General features: G+C 51.0%; 3 protein-coding genes across 3 annotated transcripts in view; 2 read left to right on the top strand and 1 right to left on the bottom strand.

Moving 5' to 3' along the window:
- Positions 1–8,524: 8,524 nt before the first annotated feature.
- LOC125951670 (uncharacterized) lies at positions 8,525–11,368 on the top strand. Its single transcript, XM_049680639.1, has 6 exons — positions 8,525–9,136; positions 9,256–9,470; positions 9,556–9,691; positions 9,775–10,037; positions 10,141–10,300; positions 10,379–11,368. Exons 1-6 carry the CDS (start codon positions 9,055–9,057, stop codon positions 10,477–10,479), a joined length of 957 nt encoding a protein of 318 aa, XP_049536596.1. The 5' UTR covers positions 8,525–9,054; the 3' UTR covers positions 10,480–11,368.
- A 686-nt stretch (positions 11,369–12,054) lies between these two features.
- LOC125952043 (uncharacterized) lies at positions 12,055–13,607 on the top strand. The gene is made up of 6 exons (XM_049681267.1): positions 12,055–12,330; positions 12,418–12,614; positions 12,676–12,811; positions 12,876–13,138; positions 13,213–13,321; positions 13,396–13,607. Exons 1-6 carry the CDS (start codon positions 12,267–12,269, stop codon positions 13,497–13,499), a joined length of 873 nt encoding a protein of 290 aa, XP_049537224.1. The 5' UTR covers positions 12,055–12,266; the 3' UTR covers positions 13,500–13,607.
- A 3-nt stretch (positions 13,608–13,610) lies between these two features.
- Positions 13,611–15,000, bottom strand: part of LOC125952042 (transmembrane protein 87A) — a 2,919-nt gene continuing 1,529 nt past the window's right edge. The window contains exons 7-9 of the mRNA XM_049681266.1: positions 14,979–15,000; positions 14,632–14,903; positions 13,611–14,568 (exon numbers count right to left, since the gene is read on the bottom strand). The exon at positions 14,979–15,000 is cut by the window's right edge and continues 197 nt beyond it. Coding sequence (XP_049537223.1) covers positions 14,348–14,568; positions 14,632–14,903; positions 14,979–15,000 — 515 coding nt within the window. The 3' untranslated portion in view covers positions 13,611–14,347. The remainder of the gene's footprint in view (positions 14,569–14,631; positions 14,904–14,978) is intronic.

Below are 15,000 nucleotides of genomic sequence, written 5' to 3'. Positions count from 1 at the left end.
TGCGAGACGCGACGAATTGAATCAAAATCTTCATCATCATAAATTAGACGATCGTAGAACCGTGTCCACCACTGGCACCGGCACCGCCGAGACCGAACCCCGGCCACTCCCGCCCAAAACGATGGCGCACAGCGCACGATGATTATGACATTTATTATCTTGTTTTCGGGCGCGTTTTGTTTTCTGAAAACACACGCACGCGTTGGTCACCGCCCGTCAAAACAATGTCGCGTCCATGATAACCTTCCGCCACTCCGGTCGCCCCGAAGGGGTCATGTCACGGGCCGGGCCACGGGTTAGTGATCAATGTTCAGTTGCGCGCATCCGTCGTGCGTAAATTAAGACATCACCTCCCTCCTAAAGGCGGCGGGAAGGCCGGATAGGTGTGGCCGCGAGAAGAATTTATTGTTTTCCCATCGAATTGCTGGAGCATCTAACACACACACACATGGGGAGTGGAGGACCTTCTATCTGGTTGTTTTCTAGGTTTCGGAGTTTTTTGTTAGTTTCCAACCCCACTCCCCGGTGTCGCCCGGTGTGCCGGTGGATGGAACCCGTTGCTGGAACCGGAGCGATGGACCGGAGAGACGGATTCATTTGATTGGCTTTAAAAATCAAATTTATGATCCATGCTCCCAGAAATAGTGTTCACTTTATCTCTTGTTCACGGCATTTCACCGCACACCCCCCTTCCCTTCCTCTTCCTCCCTCCACCCCGAATATTACGCCACAAATATTACAGTTCCCGGCCCCGTGTCCCTCCCTCCCCGGTAATCAACCACCGCTACGCCTTGTACCTTGTGCGAAAGCCATCAATACTATCGAATGGATAGCATAAAACCGCATCGGAACCCTATAGGATGCTTCAAACATTTTTTTACTACCACCACCTGCACCTCCTCATCCTCCTCTTGCTCCTTTTCCTCCGTTGTTACTGGTTACTCCAGTCCAGTAGGTTGCCGGGCCGGGATTTTTGTCCGGCTGAGGCCACCCCGTTTTTGTGCTGCAAAAAGTAGTGCTGTGCTGGGAGCTGGGGCCAGGGAGCGTATAAAAAATGCAAGTGCATCGGGAATCGATTTTTCCAGTTCAACGAAGGATTAAATATATTGGCTCTCTAGCGCTCAAGCCGAGGAGAGGGGGGTTGGAAGGGTAGAAAGAGGGTATCTGGCATGTTGCGAGGGCTTTCTTTTTGCCTCCTCGATGCGTACCCGTAGTAGCCGAGTAGCAATGGCGCGGCGAGATTCGCGCCTATCGACCTCACATCTCACGCCAGCCGCTTGGCGATGGATTTGTTTTAACGTGCGAGTGTGTAAATGAGCGCATGTGTGCCGTGTGTGTGCCCCGTGTGGCCACCACTCTCTTCCCCACGCAAGTGGTCCGCGAACGTAGGCCGAGTGATTTATGATAACGTGTAACGTGCGCTCGCAGCATTTTTGCGTCCAGCATTTTGCTCCTCACATTAAGCTCACAGCATCCCCATGTGTGCATGTGTGAGTGTATTGTGTGGCTTCGTACTTGGGTCTCACACGGTTCACTGATTAATCCATTATTCCTCCATTATCGGCAACATGGAAACTGATACCGTGAGGGGGATCCACGATTCGCGGATTGCGACCTGGCGCCTACTACGTCCCAAAATGGAGCCTTTTCCACGCACACACACACACGCGCGCGTGCACGAGATGAAGCAGCTCCTTGACACGAGGCAAGGCCCTTGCGCGTCGAGGCTACTTCGATCGAACGGAAATGTCATCCGATTACTGTCAACCTTCTTTATGGCGCGGTCTACAAGGTTCTCCCTCCCTCGTGCTCATTTAATTTTTAACCGGAATTTCCCAACTAATTCCAACAAATTCGCGTGATGGGGAGGAGGGTCGGGGGGACCTTACGCCAAAAGTCTCCAATATGGGCCGACCGCATTTTTGCATGGCCTGGCGTCTTCGGCGTTCCAATTAAACAATTAACTGTTGGCAAAGAGATAAATTGATTCCAATTAGGGGACCGCCTTAAGTCGGCCGCCGCCGCCGCCATTGCGTTCTTGCGTTCACGACACCCCCTTTCGGTGGCTAATCACAAAACCTTACCCTTGGCCTTCGCGCTAGCGCTCCGTGACACATGACATGACATATCCTCCGTCAGGGCGTTTGATGGCTAATCATTGCGCCAGGATCTCTGCGACATCTTCCCCCCCAAAAAAACACCAAAAAACTTTAGGGTCCATCCCCGCGCGCGCTCGCTAAAGTGGCCAAACTGCGGATTTCACAAAGCGGAACATATGCGGATCGTCGTGCAGATGTGATAAAGAAGTTTGTGTAATCAATTCAAAACAAGAAAGCGAGAAAGACAACGCTGCCGGGCATTACTTCGTAAACATTCGTTCTTTCGGGAACCGCTCTTGGCCTCTCGGAGTCCCCGTTTGTCCCCGTTTGCCGACTGCAACATCAGACGTTTGTTTCATCCCCGTGTTCCGGCGGGGCGCGGCGGGTTGTCTTCTCCAATAATAAAACACAATGAACCGTCGTTGTCGTTCGACTGTCGGGGTTGCCCCCCCGAACATGCCAGTCAGGATTGCCAGCATCCCAGAGCGAGCATGTCACGTAATCCTGATGGAGACAACTCTTTTTCACCTAGTTAGTGCATTGCTGATGTACGTGACCGGAGACAAAAGAAGGTCCGGACCCGGGACCCATCCTGCTCCTTTTGTTTCGCGTCTGAAGTGTCCCTTTTTGCGGCCAATGCCAAACACTCAGGCCAGGGATCGGTCGGCGAGGCGAGTGTCTCAGCTCGGTGCACCCTTGCACACACACACACACACACTGGTCGACCTTCCCGGCGCCCGTTTGTCATTGTTTTTACAGTAACTTGATAAAATATAATTATTAATGCACGTGAATCATCATTCTGGGCGCTCACAGGGTACGCTTGTAATACCAATACTGCGCGACCCCTTCCCGATGTGTCAGAGGGGCTGTTGCTGGTCCTGCAGGAAGCCCCGACAATGTGGAAACCTTGTCGTGTTGTTGGGTTTCCCTTTTGCGGGGTCCCTTTTGCGGGCCGGTTCGTTTCGACTGCTGTAATGACAGCTGTTCTCACCTCGGTGGACGCGGCGGCACTCCTACACCGTTCCAATCCGCGTGAGTAATCGCAAACACCCTCCATCCCCTTCCCCTGTCTCCCCGTCTTTCTCTGTGGCCATCATGATAAATACCTTTATTTTTCCGAAATCGTTTCGAATGAGTCATGCTGTCGTGTGAGTGCGTATGTCGAAGGCCTTCTACCAGGGGCTAGGCCTGGTCAGACAGAACAAGAGCCAGACGACGTTTGACTTGCACTTTTGCACCACGCGACGACCCTTCCTGGACACCGGACTGGACTGGACCGTGCGGTCCAGCTGCTAGGCCTGGAGAGTGTAGAAAGGGGCACCGGAGCATAAATGAGCATAAAGCAAACAACAGCAAAAGCCAGTCCCTGGAATGGTCAGTCGCGACGCGCTCGGACACACACACACACGCACACACCAAGGTACAACAAACAATTCCTCCCGGGGCGGGTGTCCGGAGGAAACGCATACGCGTCCTCCCGGTCGGCCGGTTGGCCTACATTCTAATTCCCGCCGGGACCTCGTGGTGCTTAATGGACGTCGATATTTGCGGGGAGAGAGTGCGAGAGGAGATACGCCGATGACGTTGACCGCTGCCACGCGCCATCGTCGAGCAATATTCGGGATCCATCTAATGGAAAACTGCAGCAAGAGTTTCCTGTTGCACTCCCGGGTCCGTGCGTGCGTGCGTGTGATAAACACAGTCAATTGTAAGTCACAAAACAAGGGAAGGCATTAGACAGACCATCGAAGGTACAAAAAAAACACGATAGCACGATAGCGAGTCTGGGCGAGTGAATGCAACCACCTTCGGCACCGGCGTGAGGCCAGAGGAAGCGGGGTTTGATGTTGTTTGCAAGAAGGGGCCAATAGTCCCGTGGTGGCCCGGGGTAGGGGTAGGTTTTTCTCTCGTGTTTACGTGACGCATATTTGTAGCGCTCGCTGTTTACAATCCACACACACACACACACACATACGTACGTGGCCAGCACGGGCTGCCGTCCGAGTGCCGTAAATCACGCACGCACGACGCACCCTGCTGTGATTAATGACACCCGATGCCCCCCACCCTCTCTACGGCTCTAACATGCTCCACGGTTGCTTGCTTGCTTGTTGTTGTTGTTGTTTGGTGGCCAGAGGGTTTTTGGCTCCCGAGAACGGAACGGAAGCACTTCTTGGAGTACTTGGAGCGTTTTTGTCCGTTACATTTTGTTGTTCCCGTCGGTTCTAGAACGTAACGTGCATCCCCGTAGCAGGATTGTGCAGTTTATCGATTTCACTCCCTCACTCCCTCACTCGATCGATCGCGAGAATGGTTTCCCGAAAAAACAAAACACCCTGCAGCAGCAGCAGCAGCACCCCATTAGAGCACCACCAAAACACCCTCTTTTCTCGATCGGATCGAGTAGCAAAAGGGTAACCCCGGAACGGGGGAAGAAACGCAACGCGCGCGTCATATGGACTGACCATGGCTTCCCGGTGCGAAGAGTGCGTGTGGAAGCCGCCGTAAGGTCGAATGTGGACCCCTCTGGCTGGCTCTTGTTCTCTTCTCCTTCTGCCGAACGCCAGGCCATATGGTTTCAATTAAAACTTCGTCAAACATTTGCGACAACACCGTGTTCTTCCCTTTCTCCTTTTTGTGATAAAAACCTTGAAATGTTAGAATCCCCGATTCCTCCTCCTGCCCTCGGGGGTCTGAGTGCCACCACTTTACGCACACGGATATTCGGTTTCCTCGTTTGCGCGAAAGCGATATGCGATGCGATGCGATGTGGTGTTGAGACATTGATCACCGATCGCGCACGAGAGAGAGTGTCTTAAGCGAAGAAAGGAACACAGAAACCTGGCCACTTGAGCCAACCAGAGTGGGATTTCGGGGTCGGGGTCGGTTACTCATCCCTTCGGAAGCAATAAAAAAGAGGAGGAGAGCGAGGAGAAAGAACAGAGTAGTTCCCATTAAAGTCGATCATTCGCTACAGCAGCAGCAGCACTAAGCGTTAATGCATTTCACTGACGACTTCCATTTACGCCGTTCAAGTCGTCGACGATGACGACGACGTCGAGAAGAGTCGAATGATGATCATCTTGTTCGTTATTGCGAGAGGAAACTTGCGTCGAACGCACTTCATAAAAGTAATAATGTCTTTTCAGCATTGCGTGCGCTTTCTGGGATAAAAAGAGAGGCTACAACACGGTTCTTGTTTGCTTCTTTATAAGATCGGTCGGTAGAAGGCAGAAGTGACGGAAAGGATGGCCTACGGTCTTATATCAATCCTAATAAACACCATCGATTATTGTTTGTTCTCGGTGAGTGCGGAAGGCGGAAGGCCGAGCAATTTGTTCCTCTTATTGCTGCGTTCTTGAGTGACACTTCCCCCTCCCCCCCCCCCCCCCCCCCAGCCCTCCGAGAGTCATTGGTGGTGCATATTGGTGCTGGGTGCTCGCGCGATGCATTCACCATACATCGGGACATGGGAACGGCCGAACGGCCAAGTGACAAAACCGGGTCTTACTCCCACAACTTTTTCGTCAATTTCACTTCACGCACTCGCTTCCACTTAACGCGTACCAGATGTCTCTGGTTTCGTCGTCCCCCCGGCCGCCGCCGCCGTTTCGGTTCTTTCGCCCTTTTTTTATCGCGCTTCAAACAACATCTCCACACCATCGACAACCGCGAGGTTCGGAAATGGAAAACACAGATCCCAGGGCCACAGAGAGAGAGAGAGACAAAGAGAGAGAAAGAGAGTCGTTCCACGGGGCGTAAATTGAAAAAAAGTGTCTTCCAATTTCCAATGAGGTTCCGAAATGGGTGTGTAACATTACACCACCAACAAACAGACAGGCTGTTGCTGCGCTGTGCTGCTCTGGCAACCCTAACGCCATGTAACTCTTGGGCGCTGCTGCGCTAGACCCGGAGGAACACAGAGCGAACGGGTGTTCGTTCGAATGGGTGGCCAATACCGAACCGATTGGTTGCGACGGATTGCGTGATTAAGTGATGATTGGTTTCGCATTGCATTGGCTAGACCCCGACACATGTGCATATGTGCAGTGGTCGGTACACAATACACACACCCCCTTACGGCTCATGGAGGGTCATTCCGCGATTCCGCTAATCGTTTTCGATTAACATGAACGTCGTCGTCGTCGGCAACGGCGTGCGCGCGCGCAACGAACAAACATAACATTCGTCACGACGCACGACTCCTTGAGACCACGGGTTCTGTACATTGTACAAATATTTACGACCCCGGGACGCAACTTCACACAAAAATCTTTGTTCCGCTACAAGTGCCCCCCGGATGGCGCGTGTGTGTGTGTGTCCGGATCCCCGAAGAACACGCATTTATTACCCTCGGCCCTCTTACGGTCCCTTTCGGGTGCTGGACGAGCGCTTATTGATTTAACGATTCCGGTCGGGGTTGAGGTACACCGGGGAAGCTGCCCATAAATCCCCGATTCCGACCGTTTACCACGGGATTGAGGGGCCACGAGGACCACGAGGAAGGGTTTTGCAATAATTGAAATTATCCCGGGCCGTCCTGTTTACACGACCAATTGTTTGCAATTGTACAACCAGCCAGCCAGCCATCGAACAGTCCCACCAGCAGCAGCAGCATGCAAAAAAGAATGTTTCCTTCTTTCCGCCCAGAACCACGCTCTCGTGATCGGCCATTTGCACCACACACGCACGCAGATGGCGGAGCATAACGACGACGAATCGCAGCAATCGAGTGCGCGCCGCCGCCGGTTGCTCTTTGAGCTTAGAGCCGTCAATAATTAATTGGCGACCCCCTCACCACGGCATTAACCCGTGGCATCAAGTAGGCCTGCTGTGTGCATGTCCATTATGCGTGCCTGGTGTCGTTGTTGTCGTTGTTGTTGTTGTGAAACAAGCGCTAATTTCAATTTGGAAGCCCTTCACGCAGCGCAACAGCATCCGAAAGCGTAACGGCAAAAAGCATCATCAAGTGGGTACTACACGAGAGTAGTAGGTTGTCCTCCATGATTCCGCTAACTAAGCGAGCGAACAGTGTTTTTGGCGCGATAATGCAGCTAATTATGGAGCTAACCCCCTCCCCGGGGTTACTGCGATTGGTTAGAGTTGTGAGGTTAGGGGTTCTGCACTCACTTGTGGCCTGGAACGTGTGTCGTTGATCGTGGACTTCCCGAAAACACTCTTCCAAAAATGTGCGTCATTTTTGGCCACGGTCGAAGGCCAGGTCGATGACATCATCATCATCATCAACAACATCGCGGTCGTGGGTTGCAGTATAAAAATAGAATCTTCTCCAACCTTATGCCCTGGAAGCGAGGGTCTCTGCTGGCTTGCCGTGGCCACCAACCAACCAACTGGGCGACAAAACCACAATTGGACCACCCTCACATGTGCCCGGGTTGGGGGGAGAAGGGGTCACATAATGCGTGTCTAATCGATTATTTGCGCTTCTCATACGAAGCCACCACCACCATAGCAGTGCCATAAATGGAATTCTCGGTGATGGCGGCGGCGACGGTCGTTGACGATGACGTACTACTACTGTCGCCAACGACGACGACGACCACAACCAGGCACGTCTTCCCTTTAACGCTTTTGTTACATTTCAATACATTTGAATAAACCAGTTGGGTGCCAGCGCGACGATCATCCCGGCCACTAGGAGGCGTTTATGTTAGCGGAAACTCGCCTTTCCCATTGCCATTGACGCATGCTCGCAGGCACCATGACAGACCGACCGTGCAACCGACCGAACGGACCGACCGAACGGAACGGACCACCGCGTATTAGTCACGAAAAGAGATACATAATTTAGAGGATATCAAACATAAAACCGGTGGGTAAAGAATTACACCAACAACAACAACAACAGCAACGAAAAAGGTCCTCAACAACAGCGTCAACGCATTGCGCGCTGCACCACTGGCGCTATCGCCTGACGCTGACACTGCCGCTGGTGCAACATAATCTCTCGTTCGCCTTTCATGCTGCTGATAACATGCTCAGGAACCGAACACGACGACGACGACGAGGACGGTTGGCAGGACGCTTCTTACTTTGTCAACGCCTGCTGCGAAGGAAGCAACAAACGAGAGAGAGGCAGGCAGTAGGCAGTATGCTGCTGCTGAGCGTGACACGACCAGACCTAACACGCTTGTTCCGCTTCGGCTGCTTCTTGATGCCCTACACTCCAACAACCCGATACGGGAACCGACGATCCGACCGACCACGGAGAGAGCGAAAGAGAACGAAAGTAAAACAGAGAGAGAGAGAGCGCGCGAGAGAGTGCGCAAAGTGCGTGCATCATCAGCAGGCCATGTGTGTGGGAGTTGGAATATATCTCCCCCGGTTTTTGGGCAACTCTGCTTCTATTCCACACCCCCCGAGGTGTTCAGTCCAGCATAAGCCGCGCGACCGAACGAACGTGTCGTGTGTGTCCCGACAACAACCGGGAGTTCCCAACCGTCCTCATCGTCCTCATCGGCGGCCATCTGGTGGTGGTTGCGTGTTGCCGAGTGCGCCCGTTGCGCTTTTAATTACCACGCGACCCACGAGCGGCCACGAACCGTCAATATAAAGGTGCGCGATTTCTATGCCGGAGTTTGACGATCAAATTGATTGACCACCACCAAGGGGAAGTGGAGGTGAGGGTTGGACCAGGATGTGCCGCAGCAGCGCGAAAGTTAGTGTTAGTATTTCGCTCTCCTAAAACAAAACCCCCTCGCGAGTCGGCAATGGATCATCAGCAACACCGCCATCATCAGCGCCACGATTGCCTCGGTGTTTATGGTTATTGGATTCGAATGATGTGATAAACGACACCCCGCCCGCCCGCTCCCTAGCCCCCTAGCCTTGCGATAATACCGCCAGGATAGTATCGAAGAAGGGGAAAGTCGTGTGACCGCGTGTGTGTCGGTGTTCAGTGTCAATCACACAGGTTGTTGTAGTCCCCCAAATGGTTGTCGTTGCTGTTGCTGGCCATGAAATGTGGATTCCGTTGTTGCTTCTACCGTGGTTGTGGCTTTCGTTTGTGCCAGGTGAGAAGAAGAAGAAGTGGAAGAAGTGATAGAAGAAGAAGAAGAAGGACAGTTAAAATGTCCCCCCAAAAAGGATCGAGTCCTCCTTCGAACGTGTTGTATCGAGTTCGTACTTTCAGGTCCTCACGTTGCTCACGCCATTAAGCTGACGGGTCTGAGGGTCCCAAAGTACGCCATCCTGGGCCAATCCGTGCGGCTCGAGTGTCCGTACGAGATGGAGGGCGATGAGCTGTACTCGGTCCGGTGGTACAAGGATGGTAACGAGTTCTATCGCTTCGTGCCCCGGGATAAACCGGAAATGCAAGTCTTTCCCCAGCGCGGAGTGTCCGTGAATGTAAGTTAGGTTCTTCCAGCGTGCGACAGTCCTTTGAGTCCTAATTCCACTTGTCCTGGTCATCGTCCTCTCACGTCCTCTTTAGGTGCACAACTCCTCCAACAATCACGTTACGCTCGAAACCGTCAAGCTGTCGACGAGTGGCAAGTACCTTTGTGAAGTGTCCGCCGAGGCGCCCGACTTTCAGACCGTCTCGCAGCACGGCGAAATGGTGGTCGTAGGTAAGATAAGGTGCTAGCAGGTCGTCGGCCCCAAAAACCGGTCTCACGATGAACCTCCTTTTTGCCCATTTTCAATCAATCAGTTCTGCCCGATGAGGACCCCATCATAACGGGGGGTAAGGCTCGGTACCAGATCAACGATTATGTGCGTGTAAACTGTACGTCCGGTAGAGCGCGGCCAGCGGCCCAACTCGCCTGGTACATCAACAGTGAGCTCGTCGATCCGGCGCTCCTGCGACGGTATCCAACGATCGTCTCCTTTCCGGATCAACTGGAAACGTCCATCCTGGGGCTGGAGTTTCGCGTCAAACAGAAACACTTTCGCCGGGGCGACATGAAGTTAAAGGTATATCCCGTGTGCCCTCCATTAGCTCTCCAGTCCAGAGTCCAGTGTCTAAAGTGTCTCCTGTCTATTTACCTATTCCTGTCCTGTGTGTGTGTGTGTGCAGTGCCTCGCCACCATCCACAACGTGTACTGGAAGAGCAACGAGGAGAGCGTGGAGAACGACAAACCCCAGAAAGCGCCCATACTTGAGTCACGCAAATCGGGCCTCTCGTCGTCGTCGTCGTCGTCCTCGTCGTCGGTTACTCGTGCAGATCGTGTTCACGGTATGCTGCTGCTCTTCATCGCAGCTAGAAGTGCAGTATAGTGGTACTCGTCTAATGGATTCCTCTTTTCCATTTCAGCCGGTAATGGTGCCACCGGGGTCCACCAGGACCTTGATCGCATCCTGCTGCTCCTGTGCGCCCTCTTCAGCTTGGTGTTAGTGACCTCGCGCCATCGGTAACTGGACGGAAGGAAGCGAAGGAAGATGGGGATACCAATGGAACCCGATGTGAGGTTTAGTGAATTTAATCGACAAGAAAACAGGGTGGCCTCTTCCTGGAGCCCATAAGGCGAAGGCGACACACACACACATATCTGGTGCAACAACGGACAACTGAAAGTTAGTTTCGTTCCTTCGGCAGAATGCGGAATTCGTGTAAATAAGAGAGAGGAGATGTGGTTTGTGTATATTTTTAGTCCATATTTAGTGGAGTGCGAATGGGGGAGAATTGTATAATTTTAAAAGAAAACCAAACAACGAGTATGTATACTCGCCTCGCATAAGGAATACGTAAGCTCCGTTCGGAATGCCATGAATGGTCCGGTGGATCTGGAGTCTCATAGGAGCGAAGTAGGGAAAAGGAATATCTCTGGTTGTGTGTATCGTCTCTGGTCGTGAGTCTGTGTAATTTGACTGAGCATGAGAAGGGGCCTCCCCCGCTCCCCCTTGGACTTGATGCGATCCTTGCCATCCCAATGCCAAAAACAGAACAGAATGCCGCAGAATTGTAAGACTCTATTTACGCGCATAGGTTTAGTAGCAGCCCGCCCGCCATGGCCACTCAGCAAAGCGGAATTGATGGAAACAAAATAAAGTGTTCTTGTAAAGCGATCCTCGTGGATCCTGGACTCGACTGTTGAGCGTCGTTAATGACAAGACTTTATCCCGTTTTTTGATCGACCGTTCGTCTTCAATGTTTAATTCGTAGATTTTGTAAGACAAAACACACACACACACACTTACACCGCACGCACGCCGCACACACATCGCACAATGCGCTGGCAGGCCTTCTGAGATGAGCCGAGTTCAAATTATACAATACATAATGGCACTGAAATAGTTACTACTAATAAACCGTATTTTATTACCAATCAACCTGCTACGGGGATTTTTTGTTATTAATTTGTTATCATCCATCAAGCAGCCTAATGTTGGACAATGTTGGTCAACTGTAGACTCAATTTGGTGATTATTATGAGACGAAACCACCCATTTTTGGAAAAAAAAATGAACTGATAGTTTTGACAAATTAAACTTAAAAATTCCATTATTCCCATAATATTTAGTGAACTCGTAGTACAGCCCAATGCTACCTCGTTACGCTCTCAGTGGTGGGAACATCTAAGCAAACAAAGTTAATCTCACTACTGCTCTCACAGCCGTTCTCACTACTGTCGTGAGCAAAAGATATTAAACGAGCGATGCTTCCCTGGCGATTTTTCCTTTTTTTTCTCTCCATAACATCCTTCCACGTGGTCTGAAAGATTTATTTACAACGATTTAAGCGTCATATTTATATATCTTCCATGCCATGTTTGTTCTGTGGACTATGAGCGTATGTACCGTAATTCAATTTAGAGAAAAGCAGCATTTTTCTCTCGACCCCGACGCGCATTACGAAACAGTTCAACACGAGCGGGACAAATAGACAACAAACATTACAAAATTCGTTTTGCAATATACGAGAGCGGGTCGTCGTGACACTCGCAAACGTGCCTTACTAGTAGCCGGTCGGAATCCGTTCCTTAACCTTAGTGCAATCACACTACGCGCGAGTAGTACGTCGACGTCGGCGCGGCTTACATGAGGTTACACATGTCGCCCGCGTGTAGTCCCCACGTTACGGTGTGTTAAGCTCATCAAACAAGATCATCTCCGCCAACATCCGATAAAAGGTCATTGTTCTTTTTCGTGTTGCGCATTATCCTATTGTGGAGCTATTCGTGGAATATGTCGATCGAGGCGCAATGAACAGCTTCCTTTCGAGCTACGGAGCGACCATTTTGCTGGTTTTGCTTTGGAAAGTGGAAGGTAATGCACGCGTTTCCCATCGCGTGACACGTGTGCGTTCAATGATCAAATCATTCGTTTTTCCTCCTTTTTTGGAACGGTGCGTAGGACTCACGCTGACTCAGCTACAAATTCCGCGCCACGTGCTCGTGAATAGCAACGTTTCGTTGGAGTGTATCTTTGACATGGATGGAGCGGCCCTTTACGCAGTGAAGTGGTATAAAGATGGAAACGAATTCTATCGCTTCACTCCTGCCAACCGGCCCCAAACACAGTCATTTCTGCTTCCCGGAGTTTCCGTCGATGTGAGTAGCTGCCCCTAGTCGTTAGGAGTGTTTGGAGCGTAATGCATCATCCTGCTTGCAGCTACAAATGTCTGGCAGGAATGTCCTTTTGCTCAGCAACGTTTCGCTGGACACGTCCGGATTGTACTCGTGTGAAGTGTCGGCGGAAGCTCCAACATTCTTGACGGTAGTGGCCACTGAAGACATGCACGTGATTGGTAGGGGCACTCCGCATGCCGTACCATCTTAGCACCATTAAGCATCTCTTCACTCTATCCACAGCCTTGCCAAAGAGTGACCCAACAATCACCGGTGCTAAACCGTGGTATCAGATCGGAGACAAGGTATCGATCAATTGTTCTTCTGGTCTTTCCAAACCGGCCACCACGCTCGTCTGGTTTCTCAATGGCCAGCTGGTAGCCCCTGGCATGTTGCAAAAATACGACCCCGTCACCGTGGGACGGCACAGAATGGAACGGAGCGTACTGGGGCTTGAGTTCACAGTTCAACCAGGGCATTTTAGAGGGGGCAACATGAAGCTAAAAGTATGTTGAACTTCACAGGAAGCCTTACAAACGTTCACTAACGACACAACGATTCCTTCCTTTTCGTCTGGCAGTGTCTTGCTACTCTCCCACAGTTGAACTATCAAAGTCAACCCGACGAGACTCCTGTGGAACCGGCAATAGCACTACAATCTACCTACAACCAACGGCCACTGGCAGCAGGTAGGTAGCATTGATTGTATGAATCATACGGAACGAACTCACGTTAATACACCTCTGTTACTACCTTTTTGCAGCGATGAATCATGGCCCTTCCAAGGCAGTACCCGCGATGGCAGTCATACATCACATGGTGCTCCTGTTCCTCGTTGTCGTTATGATTTCTGTTCATACAGTGTGAATAGACAATATGCTAATAATATTAATAAAAAAGACAGTTTACAAACCTGCATTTCTTGCAGAAAAAAGTACGACATCCTTGTTGGTCCCAAAGAAAGATTTCAAATCCAAGTAAGCTTTTGAATCCGTTTTATTCTAGTACCTCATAGCGCGAATCGTCCGTTCAACTGCTCGGACCGTTGTTTTTTTACTTTTTACTCTATTCTTACGGTAAAGTGTGTTCAGGAAAATCCATTATTACATCCCACAAATGGTCGTTTTAGATGGTGTCAGTGTTTTCATTTTACATTTCACCCCTGCTCTCCTATCTCCTCTTCTACCAAGGAGCTGTTTACATACTAAAGCCTGACTCGGGTTGCTGTGGTTGTTGCTGCTGCAATTGCTAGGAAGGATAGGAAAGCAAGAATCATCCAAAGTAGAAGTAGTAGTAGTTGTTGTTGTTGTATTAGTAATAGTAGTGTATGTCCTAACTCGGACCGAACGAATGGTGGTGGTGGAGATAGGTGCGAGTCTATGTCGCAAGAGGACATATTAGGAAATTGCTCTAATCCTAGATTAAAATAAACCAAAATCACATCACAACTAAACGCCTTGGACCCTCCCCGCTACCCCTCGGATGTTGAACGGTACCCCACTTTCACTAGACGCACTTGTCAGCCCGTTTTCTCCTCTTTTTTTCATTTTTGTAAATCATAACGTTTGACTAGTGCCGTTCGGAGTAGTACTATCACTGTTCGTGGATTAGGAAGATCGACGACGATCGCCTCATCGTGCGAGCGAGCTTTCCGAAAACTGAATACGGCGCCGTGTGGCCATTCGCGGGGAACGTGGCCTACACAGTGTGCTCGTCTACTGCATCTTGGACACTTCAAACTTTGTGTTAATAATTTCCTCATCCGAATCGAGCACGGGCAGGGCCGCATCGGCAATGGCGGCAGGAATATTGTCCTCAACCCACTTCAGGTTGTCCTCGTCAGTTGTCGCACTCTTGGATGACGGTTTCGGAGAGCTACTTCGGGCACCACGCATCTTCACGCCGTATGCATCCGATACGAACTGGTCTTCCTCTTCTGCCGAAAGGGAAAGAGACGTTAATCCGTGGATAGATGCCACGCACTCTTCATTGCACTTACCATCATCCTCATCCTCGGGGTTATCCAGTAGTGGTGTAAATGCGTAGCGTTGGTTGTTGTTTGTTGGTCTCCACAGAATCATAATGACCAGCAGCAGCGTAGAGAAGAGGACGTGCCAGAACGCATCATCGACCCACAGCTCTCTCCAATCCGTCAAACAATCGGCAAAACGGTGTACTTTGATCGAGTAAAGCATGAACACGACCGATGCGAGCACGGCAAAGATGAGCGTGTTGGTAAAGTGTCTGTACAGCGACAGCTTGACCATGTTCCTGCAAAACAGAAGACCCCCAGAGTAATGAGTCACTCGTTCTCTGACACCCTTTGGAGCCCTCCTCTTGGCTTACCGTCGTAATCTCAGCGTACGGG

This window comes from Anopheles darlingi, chromosome 2, assembly GCF_943734745.1.
Source record: "Anopheles darlingi chromosome 2, idAnoDarlMG_H_01, whole genome shotgun sequence".
NCBI classification, from domain to species: Eukaryota; Metazoa; Arthropoda; class Insecta; order Diptera; family Culicidae; genus Anopheles; species Anopheles darlingi.
This window is presented reverse-complemented; position numbering and strand designations above follow the sequence as displayed.

Coding starts and splice junctions, on each gene's coding strand:
- LOC125952043 (XM_049681267.1), top strand. CDS start 12,267: ATGAACAGCTTCCTTTCGAGCTACGGAGCGACCATTTTGCTGGTTTTG. Junction 12,331..12,417: donor TTTGCTTTGGAAAGTGGAAG/GTAATGCACGCG, acceptor AACGGTGCGTAG/GACTCACGCTGACTCAGCTA. Junction 13,322..13,395: donor CCAACGGCCACTGGCAGCAG/GTAGGTAGCATT, acceptor ACCTTTTTGCAG/CGATGAATCATGGCCCTTCC.
- LOC125951670 (XM_049680639.1), top strand. CDS start 9,055: ATGGTTGTCGTTGCTGTTGCTGGCCATGAAATGTGGATTCCGTTGTTG. Junction 9,137..9,255: donor GTGGCTTTCGTTTGTGCCAG/GTGAGAAGAAGA, acceptor TCGTACTTTCAG/GTCCTCACGTTGCTCACGCC. Junction 10,038..10,140: donor GGGGCGACATGAAGTTAAAG/GTATATCCCGTG, acceptor GTGTGTGTGCAG/TGCCTCGCCACCATCCACAA.